This window comes from Tursiops truncatus, chromosome X (genome assembly GCF_011762595.2).
Source record: "Tursiops truncatus isolate mTurTru1 chromosome X, mTurTru1.mat.Y, whole genome shotgun sequence".
Lineage (NCBI taxonomy): Eukaryota > Metazoa > Chordata > Mammalia > Artiodactyla > Delphinidae > Tursiops > Tursiops truncatus.
In genome coordinates this window covers 110,650,318-110,675,497 of record NC_047055.1, presented here as the reverse complement: position 1 = coordinate 110,675,497, position 25,180 = coordinate 110,650,318, and the positions used below count along the sequence as shown (strand labels likewise).

Sequence of the window (25,180 nt, the reverse complement as noted above, 5' to 3'; positions counted from 1 at the left end):
TGTGGTTTTCATTTGCATTTCCTTAATGACTAATGAAGTTGAGCCCCTTTTCATATGTTTATTGGTCCCTTGGATAAGCTCCTTTTGAAGTGTCTGTTCAAGTCTTTGGTCCACTTTTTTTCTTGGGTGATTTTTTTTTTATAAATTTATTTTATTTTTATTTATTTTTGGCTGCGTTGGTCTTCGTTGCTGTGCACGGGCTTTCTCTAGTTGCGGCGAGTGGGGGCTACTCTTCATTGCGTTGCGTGGGCTTCTCATTGCGGTGGCTTCTCTTGTTGCAGAGCACGGGCTCTAGGCGTGCAGGCTTCAGTAGTTGTGGCACATGGGCTCAGTAGTTGTGGTGCACGGGCTTAGTTCCTCCGTGGCATGTGGGATCTTCCCGGACCAGGGCTCGAACCTGTGTCCCCTGCATTGAAGGGAAGTTCCTGATATGACTTCCCCAGCAGCCCTTGTGATTAACAGTCTCCGTGCCTCCCAGGGCCGGCCCCCTTGTGTGCTTCTTAGATAAGACCCCTGTGGAGCTCACCACAACCCTGCTCTTTTTGGTTTGAATTGATCAATCTGGCCTTACTCAGGAACCCCAAAGCACTCTACCCGAGGACCCTAAGAGAGGTGCACACCCCAGTGTGGCCCCTCGAGGTGTGCTGTGTACTTCCTCTTGTGGTCTTTTGTTGAACCAGGATCGCCCTCCGGCACGCTGTGCTGCACCTCACAATTGTTAACAGAGTCATAACAGCCTGCCACAGCAGGGGCTGCTGAGACTGGCCCCAGCCCCCTGGTCAGCGCCATGCCATACTGGTTGTTAAATATTTTGAATGTCATCCTTGGTTTCAATACCTAAGTTTAATGTTTAGTTTTGTTAGTTCTTGAGTTTACCTTACTATTGATACATTGTAAAGAGATTCAGTGGTTTCTCTAAGCCAGTGGTTCTCAAAACGTGGTCCTCCGACCAATGGTATTAGCATCTCCTGGGAACTTGTTAGAAATGCCGATTTCCAACCATCCTAGACCTACTGGATCAGACACCCTAGGGACAGAGCCCAGCAGTCTGCATTTTAACCAGCCCTCTAGAAGATTCTGGTGCCTGAGCATTCACATTTGAGAATCGCTTCTCTATATGCCTCTTGCCTTCATAAACATCTGAGTAAGCCGTGCTTGAGCAGTTGGCTGTAATTAATCAAAGACACGTTCAAACTTCCATAGGTTAGTAGTCTAACTGAGGGGTCAGAGTGGGTCTGGTCAATTTGAGGATGTAGTATGTAAGCACTAGTTGGATGAATAGTTATTACATTTTAATAGAAGTGTTATGCAGTAGAGTGCTTTGGGAAAAATCTCATGGGTTTTGTAGCTGTTGATCATTTTTTTATTTTCTATATTTTATGATTTTTTGACATCGTGACTCCTTTCAGACCCAGGGAGGGACTGCCCCTCCAAGGGTTAGCTAATTCCTAAACATAGTGAATGACTTGCCTTCTACCATGCCTCTGAAATGCAAACCAACCAATCCCAAGTTCATGCCCCCACCTGCCTCCTTTCATCAGGCTTGTGCAGTATCCAGGACACTGTCCCCCTGCCCTAATCACCCCAGGGCCGGGTACTGGACAACTAGAGCCCAGTCCTATAGACCAGAGCCTGCTGAAATTATTCCAGTTCTAAACCTGCTCAGTTGCTTACCCTGCCTCGCCCATTTCTTCCCTTGAAAACCACAATAAAGGCTTTTGCTCAGACTTTCCCCTCACCCCTTCTGCCATCTGACCAACCCTGGTGCTTCCTCTTGCAGCCATCTGTGACATGGCATGCCACTTCCTCTTGAAAACTGTGAATAACACTCTTCTTTTGAAGCCTGTCTCCATGTCCGTCATCTTATCATACGTGTTTAGAAAAAATCCCGGGTACCTCTCAAAACAGGAGCCAGATAGGTTTGAGTTCCAGCTGGGCTCTGTCATTTACCCATCAGGTGACCCTGGGAATATTACTTATCCTCTGCCAGCTTCAGTGTCCTTATCTTTTGTTTTTGCGGTATGCGGGCCTCTCACTGTTGTGGCCTCTCCCGTTGCGGAGCACAGGCTCTGGACGCGCAGGCTCAGCGGCCACGGCTCACGGGCCCAGCCGCTCCGCGGCATGTGGGATCCTCCCGGACCGGGGCACGAACCCGTGTCCCCTGCATCGGCAGGCGGACTCTCAACCACTGCGATGATACCAGGGAAGCCCCAATGTCCCTATCTTTAAAACCCGTGAAAAGATTCCTATATCATAGAACTGCCATAAGGACTGATGCTAATATGCATAAAAGAAGGTCATACTGAAGAAGTAGTAGCTGTATGGTCCAGGAGGTGAGAAAATCAGGGAATAAAAGTCCCCTTTAGGCTCAGAAGTAAACAAGTACAGTTCATGGATAGATACCTTTCAAGTTTATGTATCTTTCCTAATGCTCAGTTACGAGCAGCAGGAAACCGGGAGATATTTTATGTATTGCTATTTTTGTTCCCCAGTTCAAAAAAAAATTTTTCCCCCATGTTAAGTTATGGCTGCTGTTCCTGTTAAGGAAATAAAATGTGATAATTAATCTTTTTAACAAGAGAATTAGAGGAAGCATAGTTTATCATTGCTTTTCCTCAGCTCAAGTGTCTTTTTGTTATGCTATACCTACCTCTGCTAATTACCTGAGATAGATAAACAAATTTATCAAGAAACAAGGCACAGAGAAAAGAGGTTGGAATTTGAAACCCCTCAGGCCTTAAGACAAATACCTGCTATGTGACCTTGGGCAAATCACTTACTAGCTCCAAACTTGAGTTTCCTCATCTGCAAAAGGACACAGAACACCTAGCTAAGAAAGATGTTTAAAAATATCAGATAAAAAAAAAATCAGATATAATGTAAGTAATGAGTCCCTTTAGTGCAAGGCCTGGGACTTGAACCTTCCCTAATCTGATGGACCTGCCAACGAATAACAGAGCCCTGCCACAGCTCCCAGCTCTGAGTTTTCAGCATTTAGCTTCTCTCTCCCTCTTTTCCCTTCACTCCCTCCCTCCTCCTTCCAGGGGATGGATGAGTACATTTTTCAGGATTTGAATCATTTCCTTCCTTCTCACTGAAATTGTGGCCCACATGGGATTTTACTGACAGAAACAGAAGACCCCAAACATCCAAGTAATGACCAGATGCACTGATGTTTAGCATAGACTCGTTTTCAGTTGTCCTCCCGGCCACTGGAGTTGGGCTGAGATTGCAGGAATCACTTATCTGTGGATAAACAATCTCACCTGTGAGTCCTGCAGGAAGAGACGTAAATGCCCAAGCAAGTCCCCTCTTGGGGTGGGGTTTGGCCTATCTGGAAGTGTTCCTTTTATTCCTCAAGCTGTCCATTCTTGCTGGTCCTCCTTCTGGAAGTCTTCCCAAGTCTACCACCCAGAGATTTCTATTTCTTTGGACATTTAGTGACCTTTAGTGTTCTGTAACTAAGTTGCCAAGGCTTTTGGATGTTTTCCTGCCCAAGACCCGTTTCCCAGTCTGGAATCTCTGGCATGGCTTCTTCATCTTCCCTCACAGGCCTTGCACAGGACCATGCGCCTGAGAAAAGCTCAAGAAACTTCTGTTGATTCATTCATTGATTTCAGTTAAGGCTCCTGATAGCCCTGGAGCTTCTTAATTGAAACGGGTGGATGCAGACCAGACTATTAACAGACTTACCTGCATAGTGACTTTAAATTTAACTCATTTTTACAGCTATTGAGAAATTATAAAAGTTTTTTGACAATGCCCACCCCTTTTTGTACCAGAACAATGACTTTTCACTTCAAAACACACTAAGTAATATGCTGTAGTTTCAGTAGCACAGTTTCAGGCAAAGACACATCGACCAATTTCCTTGACGCAATAGCTTGTATTTAGAGAATATCAAATGGAACGATTTTGAGAAGCAGGTCAAGTGTGGATGACCATTTTGCTTTGTGTATGTGTGCCGTGGGGGTGGTCTGAAGAGGCAGCATCTTTTGTTGCTCATTAGTCCAGGGACTGGTAAACTTTTCTGGAAAGGGCCAGAGAGTAAATATTCTAAGCTTCACATACTATCTGTGTCATAAAACTACTCAACTTTGACTTTGTAGCATGGAAGCAATCATAGATGATACATTAACAAATGGGCATGACTTTGTTCCAATAAAACTTTATTTACAAAAACAGCCAGTGGGCCACGTGCCCTAGTTTGCAGATCCCTGCTTTTGTCTCTTGTGAGCACTCTAATTCTCTGTGCTTTGAACTTCTTTATTTTGCTCTAAAGGGTTTTTTCTGTGTTGCAACTTTATTTTTAAGTGCAGTTTGAGCACAAAATAATCGTCATCTCTGAAAAGGTTGAAAAATTAATGCAGAAAATGGCACAGGATGAGGAATGCACTTGACGGTGAATGATTCACCTGCACCCTTTCTTCTACCAATCCCCACCCACTCTCAAGTCTTCCTCAGTCCTTTGGTGAGTTAAAACAAACCTTCATTACATTAGGTGAACATACTGTATTTTTGACATTTTGAAATAGACTTATTTTCATTGTTCAATTAATACATTTTTCTATCTGCACTTGCATATCTTTGTCTGGGATGGAATGCATCCTAATTTTCCTGTTACAACTAATGGAAGTATTTTTTGGTTTAAAGGCTTTTCACTTAGCAGTTGAGTGTTCAAAAATAAATTCACAAGGTTAAGTGATGGATAGGTGTGCTTCAGGGTAAGTCCCAACTGCCCTCGTCTCTGGGGAAACTGCCAGTCCAAGGTTTCCAGCCAGCAACCCACGATCACCACTGCATGTTAGTCTGGACCTGGAAAGGTGTGAGGAGATTTGAAGAAGGAAAGAGGGAAGAAGTGGGTCCTGGTGTCATGCTTATGTGGATGTCCTCTCCCCTGTGCACAGCGTATGGCAGTGATCCCCCTTGCTATTCCATTTCCTGCTTTTCCTGTGTCACCTGAGGCCAGTCCTTGGGCCTCAGTTTTCTTAGGAGCAAAACAGAGATAAAAATACCTTTGCTAGCAAGTATATAGGTTTACCATGAGGTTAAAATGGGATATGAAAGTGCTCTACCCGTGTGAAGTATCATTATCATCTGAGCATTTAGAAGGAATTAGGAGGCTGAAAGACCCCCAGACACTAGCATCTGAGATTCCTGAAATTGCTTTTTAAGCGTAAGTGGCTGAGGCTAACTTGTGTAATTTCATTGCTCCTATTTCTCCCTTCACTGTTGTGGACCATGAACTGTGGATGATGGCCTGCAGCACTGAACTTGATGGATGTGATTCCTGACCTCATGGAGCTCACAGTCTAAGAAGTAGTATGGAGTCAAGTCCAAAAACTCTTGGGAGGATCCCATCCTAGAAGCCAAAGGCCTGCTAGGATGTGTTATTGGAACATACCATGATGTCATAATTTGGACAAAGGCTTATTCTTTCTGGTTTGGGGGCAACATGAAATGAGCGGAAAGTAAGGTAGCGTGTGTTACAGGACTGTGAACGTGAGCCCGTGTTACATTGGACTCCTCGGTGTCTGCTGAGCCCTGGTGTGATGCCTCCCACGGCCAAAGGCAGAAGTTTTGCATGAGAAAAGTGCTCTCCTGGTTTCTAGATGTAGCTGAATTCTCCAGCTCCACTCCCACTGTCCTGTGACCTCCAGCAAAACAAAAACAGGTAGGTGGCAATTGTGCTGTGAATTAATGATATCTATATCACTGGATCATAAAATCGATATCATTTTAATAACACTGAAATATCAGATGCCCCGTGAAGAAAGCAGATTTTTATCATTTAAATTGTTAGTATCAATATAATCCAAGAAATCAAAGACCCAGTCATTAACCAGTCTTTCCAGTGAGACGGATCACCTCTGAATTCAACCTGGGGAATCTGCTGAGACCGGGGCTTGATGAAAACACAAAAACGTACTAACCAATGGTGGGGCTGGAGGACACAATACACGGGTGCACTTTTCATTAAAACATGCAGGGAAAAACCCTTTTGCCATATCTTTTGTGCTGGCTAATAAGCTTAATTCGAACACTTACTCGCCTTTTGTACAATTCTTAGCACCACGGAAAGGAAGTGCTTTTCCTTCTTCCTTAAAAAAAGTTCCAGTCCAAACCATCAGCCTCTGTATGTGTCTTAATTACTACTTTGCACTGCACTGGGCTACGACTCTGATTTTTGGCACATGCTGTCATACACAAACTTCCTAAAATAAAATGCTCCAGGATATCCCAGGAACTCTTAGAAGGCTTTAAAAAGGGACTCGCACACTGAAAGAATATCTTTGATGAAGACAGTTCAGGCAAGCAGAATGATTATTGCCAAAGAAGTATGTGATTCTTTGAGATCTTGAAGTGGGTCGGAAGAATCCTTGCCACCTAACTTATCATGGTTTGGGGGAGTTTGACAAGAATCCAGTTTTGATAAAGACAATCGTTTTTTCCTCCCCAAGTGACTATACATTTAAATAGCTAAAACATCTGTTCAGTAACATAGTAAAACATATACACTCGGAACGCCTGAGAGAAGAGCCTGCCAAACGATCGGTTGAGAGGGGCAGCACCCTCTTGCTGGGGGGAGAGCACCAAGATAAAGCAACCACTGTTTGTTTTGTCTGGTCAGGGGGAAAGCCAAGGCGACCAATATTTTTGGGTTTCTTTTATTTCATTTGTGAAGAAGTATTTGAGAAAGGGTGGCGAGAGGACATATCCTGACGGGCTTTTTTTTAACCTGTCCATTAGTAGAAGAGCATGAGAACCTTGGATGTCAACGCCTAACAGACTCTTGAGACCAGCCACCAAGCCACAAAAAGCGACTTTCTTCTTGCCTGGCCCTTACATCTCTCCCAATGGATGCAGAGACAGGGAGCAGCATGGAGAGTGGGAAGACGACCAACAGAGGCACTCGAATCGCCCTGGCCGTGTTCGTTGGTGGCACCCTGGTGCTGGGCACGGTCCTCTTCCTAGGTAAGTGGAACTGGGCTAGTGCAGTGGCTTCCTTGTGCTGTATTCTGGCAAACCTGGTCAGGATGCAGGTGGAGGGCTGTTTGCTTGTGTTAGTAGGTGGTGCATCCTTACTTTCTATTAAATATGCAAATGAAAGGAAGCTTTTTCTTTAGGAGGGTAAATAAATAAAAACTCCCAAGTACCAAATGCATAGTCCAGAATGTGAAGTGGGTATAAAGTGGATTCGAGTGGCTAGAGGATTTGGTTGCATCGGGCAAACATTTTTTATGCATTACATTCAGCAAAATGAGTGTTTATGAATTCATAGTCAGATACTTTGATTTATTTTGTGAGGAAAGACTTTACATTGTGATCAAACCATGTTGGAATTTCTTTCCATTTGATTTTTGTCGGTGTTTGCCTGAATGAATCATGAAATTTAACTCACAAAGTGCAAATCAGTCTTTAAAAATGCACCGTTAATGATATTCTTCAATTCCTTTCTAACCCAGTGACTCTGGTGGAATAAAAAATTTAACTCTGCCTTTCTCTTAGATTTAAAAACTAATATGAAGGAAATAGAGGTTTTCCTCCTAAGATTTGGAAGGTATTGTGATTCATTGATTTTAATGACTTTTGGTGAGAATGATGTACCCAGAGGGTGATGTTAAAAGCATATTCTTACGAGACAGAACAAAATAGAAAGGGGAGAGGAATGTTCTAAAATTTTAGGCATTTTGAATCTTTGACTCTTTGCCTTTGTATTTGTTTCATACGGCTCAAGTATGAAACAGTATTTCATTAGCCTGAAAGTTATGTAGGACCAAGCCCTATATTTAGGAGAGTCTAGGTGCAGTTTGAAATGTAGCAAGCCTGGGAACATACCTTGGCATATGCAGGATGCAGGAGGCCATGTTTATCTTGGCAGGGGAAAACCAGTAATTAAACTTTAAAAGAGTTAGGGTTGTGTGGTTGAAAACTCTGCTAAAACGAGCAAACCATCTTTCCATGTTTTCTGTGGCTGAAGATTTAGGAAATTAGATGGGTTTATTGCTTTCTGGTACAGCTGAACCTCCTACTCCTGCGACTGAAATTGAGGCTCTCGAAAACTGGTGTGAGATTTCTCGGCGCTTGCGGTTTAGGCAAGTGTCCTATCCTGAAATTCAAAACTGGAGGAAAAATGATACGGGCATGTCAAGGGAGTATGTACTATGTGGGAAGTGACTACAAAGTGAGACTATTTGTGTTCTGCAAACATTCCCAAACTTGAAAATCCAAATGATTATTGTTTAGGTAAAAATACGTGCTCTTTTTAATGCCGTTACTGCTGCTTGAAGCTTTTCTGAAATTCCTCTCATGATTACATTCTGAGGCTGTAGCATATTATCAGAATGTTCTTGATGGCAGCAAATCTTTTTTTTTTTTTTTGGGGGGGGGCCACACTGATCTTAGTTCCCCGACCAAGGATCGAACCCAGGCCCTCTGCTGTGAAAGTGTGGAGTCCTAACCACTAGGCCACTGGGGAATTCCAAATCTTTGTTCCTTGAGAGAAGATGATTCTTTGGGATCAGCTCTGAAGTTTTTAGAACACAGTAAAATTCATCAAGCCAGGCGATGCTATTATGGGTAAGGAGGCCTGCCTAAGATAGAAAAAATAACTTTCCAATGTGCCCAATAACACGGCTCTCTCTCACTTAGAATCTTTAGAGAAGCTGTAATGGTGTTAGAGAGTAAGGGTGTGGCCTCCCTCAGCCTTCACTACTCAGTGCGGTCTGTGGACCAGCAGCGTTATAGCATCCCTTGGGAGCCTGAACTCCACCCCAGACCTACTGATTCAGAATCTGCATTTTCACAAGATCCCCAGGTGATTCATTTGCAAATTAAAGTTTGAGAAGTATTGCTTCAGGTGACCATGTCCTTTCGGATGAATACATTCAGAGACATTTGCTTTTAAATAAATGCACACTCTCAAGTGAAAACATAAATGATATTTTTGTCAAATGTCTCTGCACTATTTCTGACTCCCTTCCTTCCCTCCTCCCCTTTTCACTTCCTAGTTCCACAGGCTCTGCCACCCACCCCCACCCTGCACCTAGCAAAGTCCTTGTCTGAAAATCTCCTGGGACCTGCCAGACAGTGCTCTTTATGACAGTATTTTGGTTAAGGTCGTCTTCTCTTCAAGGCACTTCCGGGTAAACTTTGTGGTATATTTTTCTGCCTATACAAGTTCAGTCACATGTCTGCAATTTCTGGCCTTCCTCCTTCCCTCTTATTTGTATTTTAGGCTCTGGGGTAATCTCTTTTTTAAAACCTTAGTCTTTATACAGTAAGAGTGATAGCCACTGGCCTTGGGGTGGTTTCAGCAAACTTAGAGCCCTAGGGTTTAAGGCCTTATATGCCTATACCCAGTTTATTTGATTGTATTTCATTTTTTTCTTTTAGATTTATTTTTTATTCAGGTAACATTGGTTTATAACATTATATAAATTTGATATGTACAATTTTTTCAGCTTTCTGGGCCATGTGCTGTCTCTGTTGTGGCTACCCGACTATGTTGTAGCACGAAAGCAACCATAAACAATATGTACACAAATGGGCATGGCTGTATTCCAGTACAACTTGATTTCTGGACATTGAAATTTAAATTTCGGATCATTTTCACATGCCACGAAATATTCTTCTTATGATTTTTTCCAACCATTAAAAAATGTAAAAAACATTCTTAGCTCACAGACCATTCAGAAAGAGGCAGTGGACTGGACTTGGCCCACAGGACATAGTTTGCTGACCCCCACTTTATGGTCATTCTCATGCTCATGTGGATGATGTCACTGCATTCTGAAGTCATTTCTGCTGCTTATAGACTAATCTAAAATGAGAAACCAAAGCGCTCTTTAAGTTTTTTAAAAAGCCCCTAACCAGCAAAAAGTAACATTTTCATTTTTTATATTAGAAATAATTTTTTGTTGTCTCTGTTTTATTCACTTAAACCTTCACATTGTCTGGGCTTGTTGACCCCTCTTAATTTACAGGGTCTTAAGATAACCCCCCCATGGAAATGATGCTCTTCCTTCAGAGACTGGGTTTGTCTGTGTCCTAATTAATTTAACTTAAACTTTTCTTTTACTCATCATCAGGTAAAGATATTTGATTTTAGTTTTGCTTCCTTAGAGGTTTTCGGTCAATAATTATTTTCCATGAAAGAAATAACTCCTTAAAACTTTAAAAAATGAGATATAGTTTACATATAACATTATTATATTGGTTTCAGGTGTACAACATAATGATTCAATACTTGTATATACTGAGAAATGATCACCATGATAAGTCTAGTTAACATCTATCACCTCACAGTTACGTATTTTTTTCTTGTGATGAGAACTTTTAAGATCTACTCTCTTATCAACTTCGAAATATACAACGGAGTATTACTAACCATAGTCACCAGGCTGTATGTTACATCCCCATGACCTATTTATTTTATAACTGGAAGTTTGTATCTTGAAAGGAATGTCTTTAACTATTTTATTATCTTTTTTCTAAAATAAAACAAGGCTAGTATCAAGAAGGTATTGTCCACAATCATAAAATATTATTATTTACAATAAAGTTTGTTTTTCCACTGAAAAAGAAGACACATGCTCCTTAAAGAACATTTGGTAACCATATAGAAGTAGACTGAAGGGAAAATTTACTCCACGGTTCTACCACCAAGGCATACTGAAATATTCCATACTAATCTTTATGTTCCACATATATTTTTTTACATTTTTTTTGCTTTCTAAAGAAATCAAAAATATAACTTTACGACAAGATACTTCTTTTCTTAAAAATAGGCCTGAGAGGGCTTCCCTGGTGGCGCAGTGGTTGGGAGTCCGCCTGCTCGATGCAGGGGACGCGGGTTCGTGCCCCGGTCTGGGAAGATCCCACATGCCACGGAGTGGCTGGGCCCGTGAGCCATGGCCGCTGAGGCTGCGCGTCCGGAGCCTGTGCTCCGCAATGGGAGAGGCCACAGCAGTGAGAGGCCCGCGTACTGCAAAACACACAAACAAAAAACAACAAAAAAATAGGCCTGAGATGTTTGTTCCATAGACAGCTTTCTTGAATCTCTAATGTAACACAGGTAAAAAGACTGTTTGGAGGATGAGTGTCACATTTCCAAATGATTCCTTATTTCTGCTCACAGAGTACAGCAATAATGAATTCTCCACAATTTCCTTGGCTACCACAAATATTTTCAAAGTCTAAACTCACATCTGCTAATGCCCAGGTGCTACCTGAAGTTTACAAATAGGGCACCGTTCTATACTTCTGCAGAAATCCATTTAGATGAAGTTACCAGGCAGATGGGGGAAATTAAGCCATTGGTGAAAAGCTACTTCTGTCTTACAGGGTTTTTGTTTGGTTTTGTTTTGGTGGAAGTAGTTGGAAGCTTGGTCCACCAAGCTGCATCTGTCTGATAGATGCATCTGTCTGGCTGGGCCTGATGGGAGGAGGGTGTGTGGGGTACAGGGCAGGCAGATAATGACTCTGTTGATAGATGACTGAGTTACATAGGATATATTTTTACTCTCCCCCCTTTGATGGGCCCTGTCTGTACGGGTGGTTTAGATAAGACGCAGAACTTTAAATGCCACCTATGCTAGCTTTTTCCTTCCACTCTGGATTTGGTCCTAGTGACACAGTCTATAAGTTTCAATTTTCCCATCACTAAAATGAGAATGTAGGTGTAAACAAAAAGTGAAATTATGAGACTTAAACCACAGATAATCAGAGATAGAAGAGACTTTAGAGATCATTTAACCCAGTGGTTCTCAAACTTGAGCCTGCATCAGAATCACCTGGAGGCCTTGTTAAAACGCAGATGGCTGGGCCCCGCCCAAAGAGTTTCTGAGTCTGAAGGTCTGGGTGTGGCTCGGTCATTTGCAGTTCTAATTAGCTCCCAGGTGATGTTGCGGTGCTGCCCTTGCCCTGGGGCCCCCACTCTAAGAAGCACTGGTCTGCTTGTGCCCACTTGTCTTATGTTCTAGAGAACCAAGTTTGAGAGCAGCCAAGAGTCTCACCAAGGTTACTTAGCTAGTGACCAGAGTCTGGTTCTGTGACACTGAGCCAGGTGGAGTTTTGAATTCGGTGTCAACACAGGGAAGGATGAACTGACAGCAAATGTCTCGCATACGTGCCTGACGGTGGGTTACTTGGTGGTGGTCTGCTGCAAGCCAGTCATTTCTTTATTTTGGTCTGTTTTCTCAGTGAGTCAAGGTTTCTTAAGCCTCCAAGCTAAGCCGGAGTACTGCCTGAAGCCAGAATGCATCGAAGCTGGTAAGTCGGTTTTCCATCCTGTGTCAAGTTATGATTATGGTACCTTGGTGAGTGGAAGAGAAAACAGGCGGTATTTTTAGTATTTTGTTTGCTTGAGGTTTACCAGGTATGAATTGCAATTCTGATGAAATGTTAAGTTTTCTTTCAAGACTTGGTGTGAAGTTGTGGAATGTAGGTTTCCTGTTTTTTTTCCTTGCAATGAAACAGCTGTGCAGTATTCCAAATCATTATAAAGGAAATCAGGAAGGGGTGTGGAAGGCTGAATGGCCTCTCTTAAGACCTGGAGACCTTGACCTTCATATCCCCTTAGCTGGATACAGATTCCCATTTATCTCAAGTAGTCTTTCTGTATCTTCTGGTCAGTGGGTCTGGCCTGTCTGCGTCTAAGCAGGGACCCTCTGTAAACCGATACTTCCACTGTCACCTGGAATCTCTTTGGGTCCTTCTATTTCACGTTACAAGTCAAATTTTTCTTGAGGTGACAGGCTGTGTATCAGTGGGTACCGCAAAGTGAAGACGAGCGGTTAAAGTTGCCTCAGTTTTGCAACATCTATCAGTTTTGCCCTCCATAAACCAGTGTTAGGGCCTAGAGTTGCAGGACCTGGATCCCAGCCCCACTCCCATTTTTAAGTGGCCAGGGACACTGGTGTGCGTTTTCCAAGGGGAAAGTGATGGGATAAGTTAAGCACATGGTCCTTTCACTTTCCTCTTGGCCTTAAGAGAAGAGATTAATGAATTATTGCACCAAATATTTATTGTACTCCAGGCACTGAGTTAGGTTCTAGGAATATAGCAGTGAGGCCGAATGACCAGGTAAGGGAAGAAAGACAACAAACACCCAAGGCAATTAATGGACAAGAAAAATATCAGCTGGTGGTACATGTTATGCAGAAAATTTAAAAAAATAGAATAATGTGGTGGCAAGTGACAGGATGGCTAGATTGCAAAGTCTGAGGAAATGACATTGAAGGGGCCCTTTGAATAATGAGAAACGAGTGCTGTGTGAAGATGGAGGAAAGGGCTTTCCAGGTGGGGGGAACAGCTGGGGCAAAGGTCCCGTAGAGGAAAGAGCTTGGGGGACTTGAGGAATGGGAAGAGCCTCTGGGTAAGGGGCAGGATGCAGGTGATCAGGGTCAGTGGGGAACCCAGGTGCCAGCAAGTTTGAGGTTTTCCTAAGTGTGCTCAGAAGCCTCTGGAGGGATTTCAGAGAGACACAAGATCTTATTAGCCTTCAGAAAGATCTCTGTGTGGAGAGCTCGACTCTGGGGAGCCTTTTGGGGCAGAGGAGAGACTGTAGAGGGCAAGAATGGAAGAAGGTCGCTAAGGCAGGTGGTTATTTCGGCAAGCCAGGTGAGAAGTGATTCTGTCTTGAATTCAAGACATGGGAAGGGAGACAAGAGGGTTTAGGAGATAAAGAGCTTGCTAAAGGATTGGATGTGGGCTGCAAGAAAATTCAGAGAATCAAAGTGATACTTAGATTTTTGGCGGTGGTTGGGTGGTGGCATTTATTGAGATGGAAAAGACTTAGGTGAAAGGGCTTTTAAACTCTGAGGCCTTATACAAAGGTACTAGGTTAGACAGTTGTGTTATTAGAGTTCTTTTTTCTAAATTTATTTTTTTACTTAAGTATAGTTGAATTACAATGTTGTGTTAATTACTGCTGTACAGCAAAGTGACTCAGTTATACATATATACATTATTTTTCCTATTCTTTTGTATTATGGTTTATCACAGAATATTGAATATAGTTCTCTGTGCTATACAGTAGGACCTTGTTGTCCATCCATTCCATATGTACCAGTTTGCACCTGCTAATCCCAAACTTGCATTCCTACCCTCTCCCACCCTCCTACCCATTGGCAACCACCAGTCTATTCTCTTAGAGTTCTTTTTTAAAAAAATATTTATTTACTGGGCTGTGCTGGGTCTTTAGTTGCAGCACATGGGCTCCTTAGTTGCAGCATGCATGTGGGATCTAGTTCCCTGACCAGGGATCGAACCTGGGCCCCCTGCACTGGGAGTGCAGAATCTCAACCACTGTGCCACCAGGGAAGTCCCTTGTCCCATTCTTAAGTGATCTATCTATCTATATATATATGTTTTAAACCGGGCAGTATGTTAAGTGACTTACATGTGCCATCTCATAAAAATCTTCATAAGAACCCCATGAAGTTGGTGCTATCACCCAGCCCAATTGCACATGAGGAAATATAGGCTTCTAGGTGCTAAATAACTTGCTCCGGGTCACATCCTGAGTTAGCAGCAGGGCTGGGCTTCAAGTTCATGTGTGGCTCCTCTCCATCTGTGCCTGTGTGCCAGAGGCCATGCCAGGAAACTCTCTTGGACCCTGGTCCTGTCTTGCTCTTTTTTCATAACATTAGACCTACTAGAGTCTAGGGACTAGACAACTGTTTCAGCTTTTTGATCTCGTCCCAGAACGGATGAGAAAGATGTGGGAATTCCCAGGCCCTTTCCTGCTCCCAGCGGAGCAGCTGACCTAGGGATTTCTCCAGTGGAGCAAGGGTGACCTGGAGTCAGGTGGGGCACCAGGTGGGACTATCAGAGGGCAGGTTTTAGACTTCACGTCATCACCTTGTGCTTCGTCTGTGGAACAGTTTTTGCAGATGTGTAAAATTAAAAATTTTGAACTCAAACTCAAATTGAAACCCTAAGTCAACTTTTCGTACGGAGGGCCACTTATTTCATGAGTTTTGTCTCTTTATTACGAATCATAATAATGCAAAAGTAAAGCTTGAAGAATGACATTGATTATGTCGTCTCCTGCCAGCTAGTGTTTTCCCGTGCTGCCCTCTTTTTAGTTTTCACCTTGGCGACTGGCTTTCCAATATTTAAAAAGATACTTCCGCTGTTTCTGGAGCAAAAGGCTCACCAGGGCTACAGTCCTCTTCACTGTAACGTGGGCGCCGCTGTGTGGTGCGTGGGCGCCCCGTGCGTGCTGCGTGGGCGCTGCGTGCGTGCTGCGCGGGCGCCACTGTGCGGTGCGTGGGCGCTCCGTGCGTGCTGCGTGGGCGCCGCTGTGCGGTGCGTGGGCGCCGCGTGCGTGCTTCGTGGGCACTGCGTGCGTGCTGCGCGGGCGCTGCTGTTTGCGTGGGCGCCGCGTGCGTGCTACGTGGGCGCCGCGTGCGTGCTACGTGGGCGCCGCTGTGCGGTGCGTGGGCGCTCCGTGCGTGCTGCGTGGGCGCCGCTGTGCGGTGCGTGGGCGCTCCGTGCGTGCTGCGTGGGCGCCGCTGTGCGGTGCGTGGGCGCCGCGTGCGTGCTGCGTGGGCGCCGCTGTGCGGTGCGTGGGCGCCGCGTGCGTGCTGCGTGGGCCCCAGTGGGCGGTGCGTGGGCGCCGCGTGCGTGCTGCGTGGGCGCCGCTGTGCGGTGCGTGGGCGCCGCGTGCGTGCTGCGTGGGTGCCGCTGTGCGCTGCGTGGGCGCCGCTGTGTGCTGGCAGGATGAAGTTTGGGAGAGCGACGTTCTGGACTTTTTGCGAGAAGGTGCTAGTCTTTTCCGAGATGGCTTCTCTTCTTGACTTTCCTTTTCTCTTCTACTTCCATCTATCCTAATCCCTCTTTCAGAATAAGAGGTGGAGGAAGAATACAAAGAAACGAGGAAACAAGGAAAGGGCGTGCTAATGATAGTGGATAAGGCCAGAGAGGTTGATGAGTGTGAGGCATGATCTATCTGGCCAAGTACAGGCCATGTGATATGGGCTAAATACATAAACTATCCTAAGCTCAGTTTCACCATCTGTAAAATGGGAATAAGAACTTTTATTTGTCATACTGGTTGTGAGACTAGAAGAAAATAATGTTGGTGGTAGTACTAGTAATCCAGGTCCACAGTGCCATGTCCTTTACCCTGTACCTAGAGAGCGTTGTAATGCTCAGTTGGCAAGACTGGACCCGAGCTCAGTTCCTGTGACGGCAAAACTGGATCTTAACTCATGTGAGGCTGTTTTAGACTTTGTTCATCCCACTTAAGAGACTATGCATTTATTCCCTATAGAATTATTAATGTGCTTGCTGCAGGAGTGCTGCTCCAGACATTGCTGGAGGTATTATATAATCTGTGGTTTAGGCGTTGCATTAGTTTTCTAGAATCTATGAGCTCTGAAACATCTGGCCTCAAGAGTTTCGAGTAAGTGTTTGTGGAATTGTAATAGCAGATTTGTATGTATGGTTGCCAGATTTAGCTACATGCATTCATTCAGGATGCTCAGTTAAATTTGAATTGCAGATATACGACAATTTTGTTTTTGCTACGAGTATGTCCCGTGCAATATTTGGTAGTACTTACGCTATAAGAGTAGTCATTTATCTGAAATGCAAATTTCACTAGGCATTGTGTATTTTATCTGGCAGCTGTATTTATTTGGCTATGTGCCTGACACTGTTCTAAGCACTTTACACATATTTTCTCATTTAATTCTCATGAAAATCCTATGTGGTGCTATTATTATCCCATTTTATACAGATGAGGAAACTAAGATACAGAGAGGCTAAGTAACCTGCCTAAGGTTACATAGTTATTGCATGGGGTTGTTGGCATTCAAAACCAGGTTGTCTGGCTCTAGAGTCTGTGATGAGGCTATTCTGCCTGAAAAGGGCTTAGCATAGTTCCTGGCACAGAGGAAATGCTCAATATTAGTGATTTTATTGTTACCCCCTCCCCCCCAACCCTGATTAAACTTAAAAAGTCAGGGTGGTATAAGGAGTGGTGTCTTCACTTCTACTAGATAAACACTAGCTGGAGATTGAATAACAATTTACCTTATATGCAATGACTTGAGGGAATACATAGCTTGGCCTTTCACAGATTTCCTTCATTATCATATTTCTTTTATTAAAACAAGACTCTGTGGTTTTTCTCCATGGAGCTGAGTAGGGGGAGAGGAGTTTTGGTGTCTTGACAGCTGTGGTCCCTTGCAATTTGAAGTCACAGTTCCCTTGCAGAAAGTGCAGCCCTGTGCCCAGCTGTGCATTGTGAGTGCTGAATTGAGAGGCTGAAGCTGGAGTTTTTCCACGTAGTGGGCTCAGTTCCAAATTCAGTGTGAGTGATGTATTCCCCCACTTTATACCAGGGCTGAGGTCAGAGCTGATCTTGCAGTTTAGGTTCCTGCAAGAATACTGAGAAGATGGGATACATTTGAGGGTTGGGGGCAGGGGGAGGCTTGGGAAGGTGGCCAGAAAACAACGTGCTTATGTGAATAAAAATGTATGTGAGGGTTCCTCTATGTGACTCTGAATATTGTGTGGGACTGAAACTTGTATGATCCGTGTTCCTGAGGTGTTCCATAGCAGATTCATTCTGTGGCTGCACAACCAGGATAGCCACAAATATAAACTAAAATGAAGATTTTATGTGTCCTAGCAAATTTGCATATTAAATATTAATGATAAAATAGTAACAGTAAGTAAAATTGTAATTGGAGGCAACCTAATTAATTCTGAAAGATGAAAATATTAAGTAAATTTAAAATTTATCAACCTTAGATTCTAAACCAATTTTTTTCTTTTTGGATGTGGAAAGATTGAGCGTGATGGGGATTTTGAAGTTCTATAGAGATTAAGTTGTTTGTATATTATTAACTTCATCAAAGACAAAAAGCTGTTTGAAATTTTCATAGAAAGTGTAGGCTAGAATTGAATCACTTTACTGTACAGCAGAAATTAATGCAATATTGTAAATCAACTATACTTCAATAAAATAAATTAAAAAAAAAAGTGTAGGCTAGAGAAATGTGTAGCCTTACTTTTAAACCTGGAGGAACCACACACATAACCAAACTGTAATATGCGCATCTAAATTTATGCAGATTATATTTTTTTGGCAAGTCATTCAAGTTTAGCTGAAAACTCATTGAGTTTTCATTACTTCAAACATAAATGCATTCTGGCAGTAATTAATTATGAAAATCACCCAGGCTGTCGTCTTTCCCAGGTCATTAAAATATTGGCCGCCTTTAAAAAAAAAAAAAATCATTTGGTGCATATCTTTATGCTAGAGTGGTAGCCAGCAGTTGGAAGGGAGTTGGAGTTCAATATTAGGAATTTTGGGACCTTCTCATTTTGTAACGAAAGACGTTTTTTTAAAGCTCATGGATACATATTTAAGTATGAACGAACTTCCTACCGATTGACTATCTTCCATATATAATCGGGTGTGGCCTTAAGAAAGAGGAAAAGATGGCAGATCAGTCTATCGTGTCTTTCTGTTAACTCATACAAATACCCAGTTCTGCCCCTAGACCTGGGCAAGAGGGGCCCCTGCCCTGGGCCCCTCATTTAGAATGTTACACTTTGCTCTGCTCTGGCCATGCCTCTCCCCTCCTCAACCCAGAATTCCCTGCAAGATGGCCCCAAGCCTCCTTTTAGGGCCTGTTTGGGTCTCTTCCAGGGCTTCAGTCCTCTGAGAGCTGCCCTGAATGTCAAGGGGCTCAAGGATCCATACCTGGCTCTCCAGGTCTTTATAAAGGTGTATTGTAAATAGATATTGTCAACATTTAGGTATTACATGTGGGCTTCTGTTTCAGTTAGCCTTCGTTGTGGAATAGACCACCCCAAACCTTAAAGGCCTGAAACAAGAGTGATTTAATATTTCTTATGATGCCTTGGGTTTGGTGGGGTTCCTCTGCTGAGACTGCCTAGGCTCATTCATACAGCTGCATTCAGTTGGAGGGTCGCCTGGCCTGGAAGGTCCATGATAGTTTCAGTCACACATCTGGCGGTTGGCGGTGGCTTGGTTCTTCTTCGCGTGGCCTTACCTCCTCCAGGAGATTCTTCAAAGGGCAGTCTCAGGGCTCCAAAGGGATTTAACGTGGAAGGTGAAAGGCCTCTTAAGGCCTAGTTTTGAAACTCATGAAAAGTTACTCTGCCACTTTCTGTTGGTCAAAGCAAGTCACAAGGCCAGCCCAGATTCATGGCAGGGGAAATAGATCCTGGTGGCAAGAGTGGCAAAGTCACCTTGCAGAAGGATGAAAGGAATGGAAGGAAATGTCACGCGCGTCCTGGCAAACAATTTACCTTATACTCCATTTATATTCCTATTCCAGGTCCCACAGATGTTAGGGGTGCTCCTGCAAAAGCCAGTAACTATAATATGACTAAAACTTTTATCCACTCGCTCTGGATGTAATAGTTTAATATAGTGAAGTTGGTTCAGGGCTTCATTTGAGGGGAAGTGTAAAAGCCAAGGCTTGGGAACTGGTTGATATGAAATCATTGTTTAATTTGGAAGAGAGCAGTACACAATGTTCAGTGCTTGTCATTAATCCTATGATTTTCTTTTTAAATAGCTGCTTCCATCTTGAGTAAAGTAAATCTGTCTGTGGACCCCTGTGATAATTTCTTCCGGTTTGCTTGTGATGGCTGGATAAACAGTAATCCAATTCCTGAAGATATGCCAAGCTATGGGATTTATCCTTGGCTGAGACGTAATGTCGACCTCAAGTTGAAGGGTAAGTTTCTACTGGGGTTTGGTGATGTGCTTTACAGAGAGCAGTATTTGACAAGAAAAACATAGCTTTGGATTTGCGGCATGACTGCTCACTCTTTAACTATACTAAATTCACTTCCAGGATTTTTTAAAGTGGAAGATTGAAAGGAAAGTTGTGGAATTTTAATCTTTCAGATCTCAGTGCAAGCCTAGTGTAGTTCATTATATTCACATTTGATAATAGTAAGTTCTGCTGCTGAAGGATAAATAGCCTTTGATTGAGGTTGGGAGCAAAGGAATACTTAATGAAAATCATGTTATATTGGTATACTTATTCATCTGTTATGTTCAGAGCAAACTTCATCACTTGCTCACTGTGTCCTGGATTTTCATGGTTTACAAAATGTACTTAACACTTCATTGTCTTTTGACATCACTTTTGGGAACTCTGGATGACCTTGTGTTTGTCATGTTGTTCCTGTTAACTTCTAAGTTGGCTCTGGGGAGACTGTCCTTTCCCCATGGCCTCTCAAGCAATGACAAGTTCACACACACATACTCATATATGTGTGAATGCACACATACTCTTCAAAAGTTGGAAATATCTTTTGCTAGAGCATCTTCTGCTCACAATTGGTCTAATTTTTATGCTGAGTTGTTGGAGAAAAACACTTCAGAACGCAAGTACAGAGATTTCAAGGCCAGGTAAGGTGAGTGTTTTGAGAAGGCAAAAATAGTATATATTTTTTTCGCTTTCTTATAACTGAGTTATGCCATGTAACTTGCATTCAGTAACACACCTGAAAGAATTTCTGAAAATTTTTGAGAATCATCATTTTTCTATCTTCTCCATATCCTTTTCCTCAAGATTTTAAGAATTAAGTTCATTAATTTTAATGAAAATTAAATACGTATCAACTTATATGTATGTTACAACATCTGAAACCATTGGCAAAATAATTAGATACCTATTGTCACTGTAAGGAAAAATGTGCTTAAATTTCACAACTAGATATAAATCATATGGACTTACATTTTCTACTAGAAGGCTGAAACTTAATCTTCATAAGTTATAAATGAGAATTTGCAAGAATGTCAGAGTTTTTCCATAACCCAACAGGTGAGATTCCTGTTCCGTGGAACTGTAAATAGGACCTTGAAGAATGAATTTACTGAGACTTATTTTCCTGCAGGATATTAACTCGTGTCGGTCCTTTACCTACCATTCTTGCCTGTTTCCTGTTTCCCTTCTCTGGCTTCTTTTCTTCCTAGACAGAGAGATGTGTGCATGTGTGCACATGTACACACACACAATTGGAGAAATATCACTGAAGGATAAAAAAAGTCAATATTTCCAGATAGATGATCCTTTTATATTAGGTATAGCCCAAAGATTTCTGTCTTCAGGGCATGAAGCAGTTATAATAATTTAAAGAATTTCTGGGAATGTCTTATTGTAAAAACTAAAATCAGTATCGGTGGGCTTTGTTTGAGGAGGACATGGTATATGGGCTAAAATTCATAGAAGTAAGAGTAAATTGTTCAGAGCAGCACAAGTTTTTTTTTTCTACTTTGAAAAATGAAAAAAATTTATTTCCAGGCTCAGTCGTGAAAGTAAAAAGGAGCACAAATAACATGCAAAGAGTAAAAAGAAAGTCACACATAAATCCACCCCTAGAAATAACTGCTAATAAAGCAATTGGGTATATATAGCTTTCCAGGTGTTTTTCTCCATGTGTGGGTACGTATGCATAATCTCATATGCACAGCCATATATTTAAAAAAATAAAAGATAGCTGATATTACGCATGCTGCTCTGTCACCTGCTGTAACACATAATGTATTCCTCATAGACATGGATTATGTCAGTAGATATCTTTCCTTATTATAAATAACACTATAATAATACCTAAGTTTACACATCTTTATGGCCTTATCTAAATGTATCCTTAGGATAAATTCCCAGATATGAAATTGTTGTGTTGAAAGAGTATTCACCGTTTCATTTTTGTTGCATACATCAGAATCACCCTTTAGAAAGTTATTTTTAGGTATTCATATATTTTCTTGCTGTTTTAAATGGTTACTTTTCGTAATCACCCATTTTTTTTGTGTGGTATAAAGTAGGGGTCAGCAAACTGTGGCCCGTGGGCCAAATCCAGCCCACTGCCTGTTTTTGTAAATAAAGTTTTTTTGAAAGACAGCCACATCCATTCATTTATGCATTATCAATGGCTGCTTTTGCACCACAAAGGCAGAGTTGAGTAGTTGCATATAGAGACCATATGACCCATAAAGCCCATATAACCTGCAAAACCTAAAATATTTACTCTCTGACCTTAATGGAAAAAGTTTGCCAACTCCTGATGCCTGTTGTAAAGCTTTGATATATCTATATTGGATCTAGGTAGAACTATTTTATTAATTGATAGCTATTTGGTGGGTTTGGGGGATTTTTTGATAGGTAATCATAAAATTAAGAAATAATTGTACTTTTTGTCTCTCCCTTTCCTTTTGCTATATTGACTAGGTTCTCAGAATAATGTTGAATTATAGCAGTGATAATGGGTATAATTTTCTTTTTTTAAAAAAATTAATTTATTTTATTTATTTATTTTTGGCTGCATTGGGTCTTCATTGCTGTGTGCAGGCTTTCTCTAGTTGCAGTGAGTGCAGGGGCTACTCTTTGTTTCGGTGCACGGGCTTCTCATTTCAGTGACTTCTCTTGTTGCAGAGCATGGGCTCTAGGCGCACAGGCTTCAGTAGCTGTGGCACGTGGGCTCAGTAGTTGTGGCTCGCGGGCTCTAGAGCGCAGGCTCGGTAGTTGTGGCACACAGGCTTAGCTGCTCCGCAGCATGTGGGATCTTCCCGGACCAGGGCTCGAACCCATGTCCCCTGCATTGGCAGGCAGACTCTTAACCACTGTGCCACCAGAGAAGCCTGGTATAATTTTCTTATTCCTAACTTGGGTGGTAATGCCTCTAGCATTCCCCCCAATATATTTTTTCTTTTTTTCTAATCTTTTTTATTGTGTTCTGTTATTCCTAGTTTGCAAAAAGGTATTGCTCAGGAAAAATCTCTTCACTGTTTATCAAGAGACTCACATGGAGTATCTCTTTTAACTTCTCTAGATTTTCTCGTGCTAAATTAACCTTATAATCTTGAAATAAATCCTGCTTATGAATGGTTTATTATTTTAAGACATTGCTTAAGAATTGAGTAAGCTAGTATTTTGTTATATTTGTGTCTGTATTTATGATTCATATTGGTCCATGGATTTTTGTGTGCTAGGTTTGTTAAATTCTGTTATCAAGATTGTGCTGGCCTTGTGAAACAAAATGGGAGGCTCCCCATATATTTCTACGCTCTGGGAAAGACACAGACAAATAAATCTCAAGTTATTTTGTGACAAGCACTGTAAAGGATGAATTAAAAAATCAGTCATAGGGCTCTTGCTACAAGTGCCAAGAAGGAGAGCAAATGGTGGAGTAGGGTCTCTTTTTAAATTAGTATCATCTTGTTCCAGATGTATGTGCTTGAAATATAAAATATGTTTTCTTTAAACTTTTAAATTTTGAGGTAATTCAGACTTAAAAGTTGAAGGAATAGCACAAAAAACTCCCATATACCCTTTACCCAGATTTCCTGATGGTTATTGTTTTGCTGTACTGTATTGGCTTTATCATACTATTCTTTCATTCTCTCTATCTATAAATGTATAGATTAGAAATACGTAAATGTGTAGATGATACTGATACACAGATTTATAGATACATATCTTTCTGAACTCTGCAAGTATGTTGCAGATAATTAGGTATTCTTAAAGTGTATAAATAGAGCTTTTCAAATATCAGAGGTGCTAACAATGTTATTTTTTAAACACCAGACATTTATTTATTTATTTAGCATGCAAGTTGTTTGTTTTGGGAAGTGATCCCAGGAAATAGAGGTGGGGGACTGGGAAGAGTGAAAGATGGAAGGGAGGAAAAGTGAGTCCAAGAATTAAACACTAGTCTTTAAATTCTATCTGTATGTCTTTATTCTATATCTATCTATGTATCTGTGTTTCTCTCAGTCTGTCTACTTATCTGTCTAACCATCCAGGTGATGCAAGCTCATTGTAGATCAGCTATAAATGACTAACGAGGAGAAACATACTTCAGATCCCAATACCTGGTGATAACTTTTTAAATGCAAATATACATATAAAATTATATATATATCTCACAAGGGATCATGTATTCTATTTTTATAATCTGTCATTTTTACTTGACACGTTAACATGTTTTCAGGTCAATAAAAATAGATCTGTACCATCATCTGCCGTGACTGCTTTGTGTGGATATACTACAGTTTGTTTCATCAATTCATGTGTTGCCATTTAGGTGGTTTCCAAATTTTTTCCTCACTGTAAGCCACTCAGAGCCTGAGTTTTGATGCCACAGAGTTGGATCTGAATCCTGGTTCCCTTTCGTTTCTCCTCTGTGTCACTTTTGGTCAATTACTTAGCTTACCTAGCTCAGCTTTTTTACCTTTCAAATGGAGATGAGAATACCCATTTCATAGGACTTGTGAGGACTAAAGGACATGACCTATATAAATTACCCAGTCTAGTTCCTGGCACGTAGCAGGCCCTCAATTAATATTTGTCCTTTGCTCCTCCATTTTGTCTCAAAGATAGTTCTAAGGCTCACGAAGTAGTGTCTGTCAAATGCTTTACATTTTATTCTGGTCTTATCCTCTGTAAATATCATGTGCTTTCAAAAATATTGAATACAGTCTAGATATTTTTCCTCACCCTTGATAAAAAAGAGAGAACATCCAAAAATAAAACGTAATATGACCAATCAAAAGAATACCATTTTCCTATGGCTGATAGAGAACACACAGAAACGGCTGTCCAATTTGTGAAATAAAATGGATTTGACAGACCTGGCTGATGGAGAATTGCCCTCTATTGAAGTCAGCAACCTGGCTTCATGAATGTTTTCTTTAAATGGCATATAAGACTCAGATTTCTACTTGGCAAATAAAATTATTTCTTGTTCTCTCCAAGAATTAGAATTTGTTTTTTTTTTAAAAAGGCTGAATGTAGTCATGTGTTTGAATGTCTTAAAATTTCCCTCCTACAAAACCTCCCAAATTTGTTTTCAAGTGGCCATGAGGATGACACAGCATGCACTGCTTATGAATGAACAGATGAAAATTTTGCAAATGAGCATTTATGAAACATGAGGCAATGAGTGAGATAGAACACTTGTGTCAAACAGAAGACAGATGACTCAGGGTAGGGCCAGCTCATCTCTATTATGGAATAGCGATCTTTGCCAATAGTTTATAAAGAAATGCAGTATATTATTATGTTTAAGCACAGACAGCACCAGCAGAACAATAAGATGAAGTAGGGTCTATGCATTAATGGGCAGAGAAAGATGATCGTGATTCATAGATTGGTTATTTATTTGTAAA

General features: G+C 41.7%; 1 protein-coding gene across 1 annotated transcript in view; it reads left to right on the top strand.

Annotated features, from left to right (window-relative positions):
* Nucleotides 1-5,509: 5,509 nt before the first annotated feature.
* Nucleotides 5,510-25,180, top strand: part of PHEX (phosphate regulating endopeptidase X-linked) — a 203,805-nt gene continuing 184,134 nt past the window's right edge. Inside the window, exons 1-4 of the mRNA XM_019927702.3 lie at nucleotides 5,510-5,674; nucleotides 6,751-6,975; nucleotides 12,205-12,273; nucleotides 19,572-19,733. Of these exons, the coding sequence (XP_019783261.1) occupies nucleotides 6,858-6,975; nucleotides 12,205-12,273; nucleotides 19,572-19,733 (349 nt within the window). The 5' untranslated portion in view covers nucleotides 5,510-5,674; nucleotides 6,751-6,857. The remainder of the gene's footprint in view (nucleotides 5,675-6,750; nucleotides 6,976-12,204; nucleotides 12,274-19,571; nucleotides 19,734-25,180) is intronic.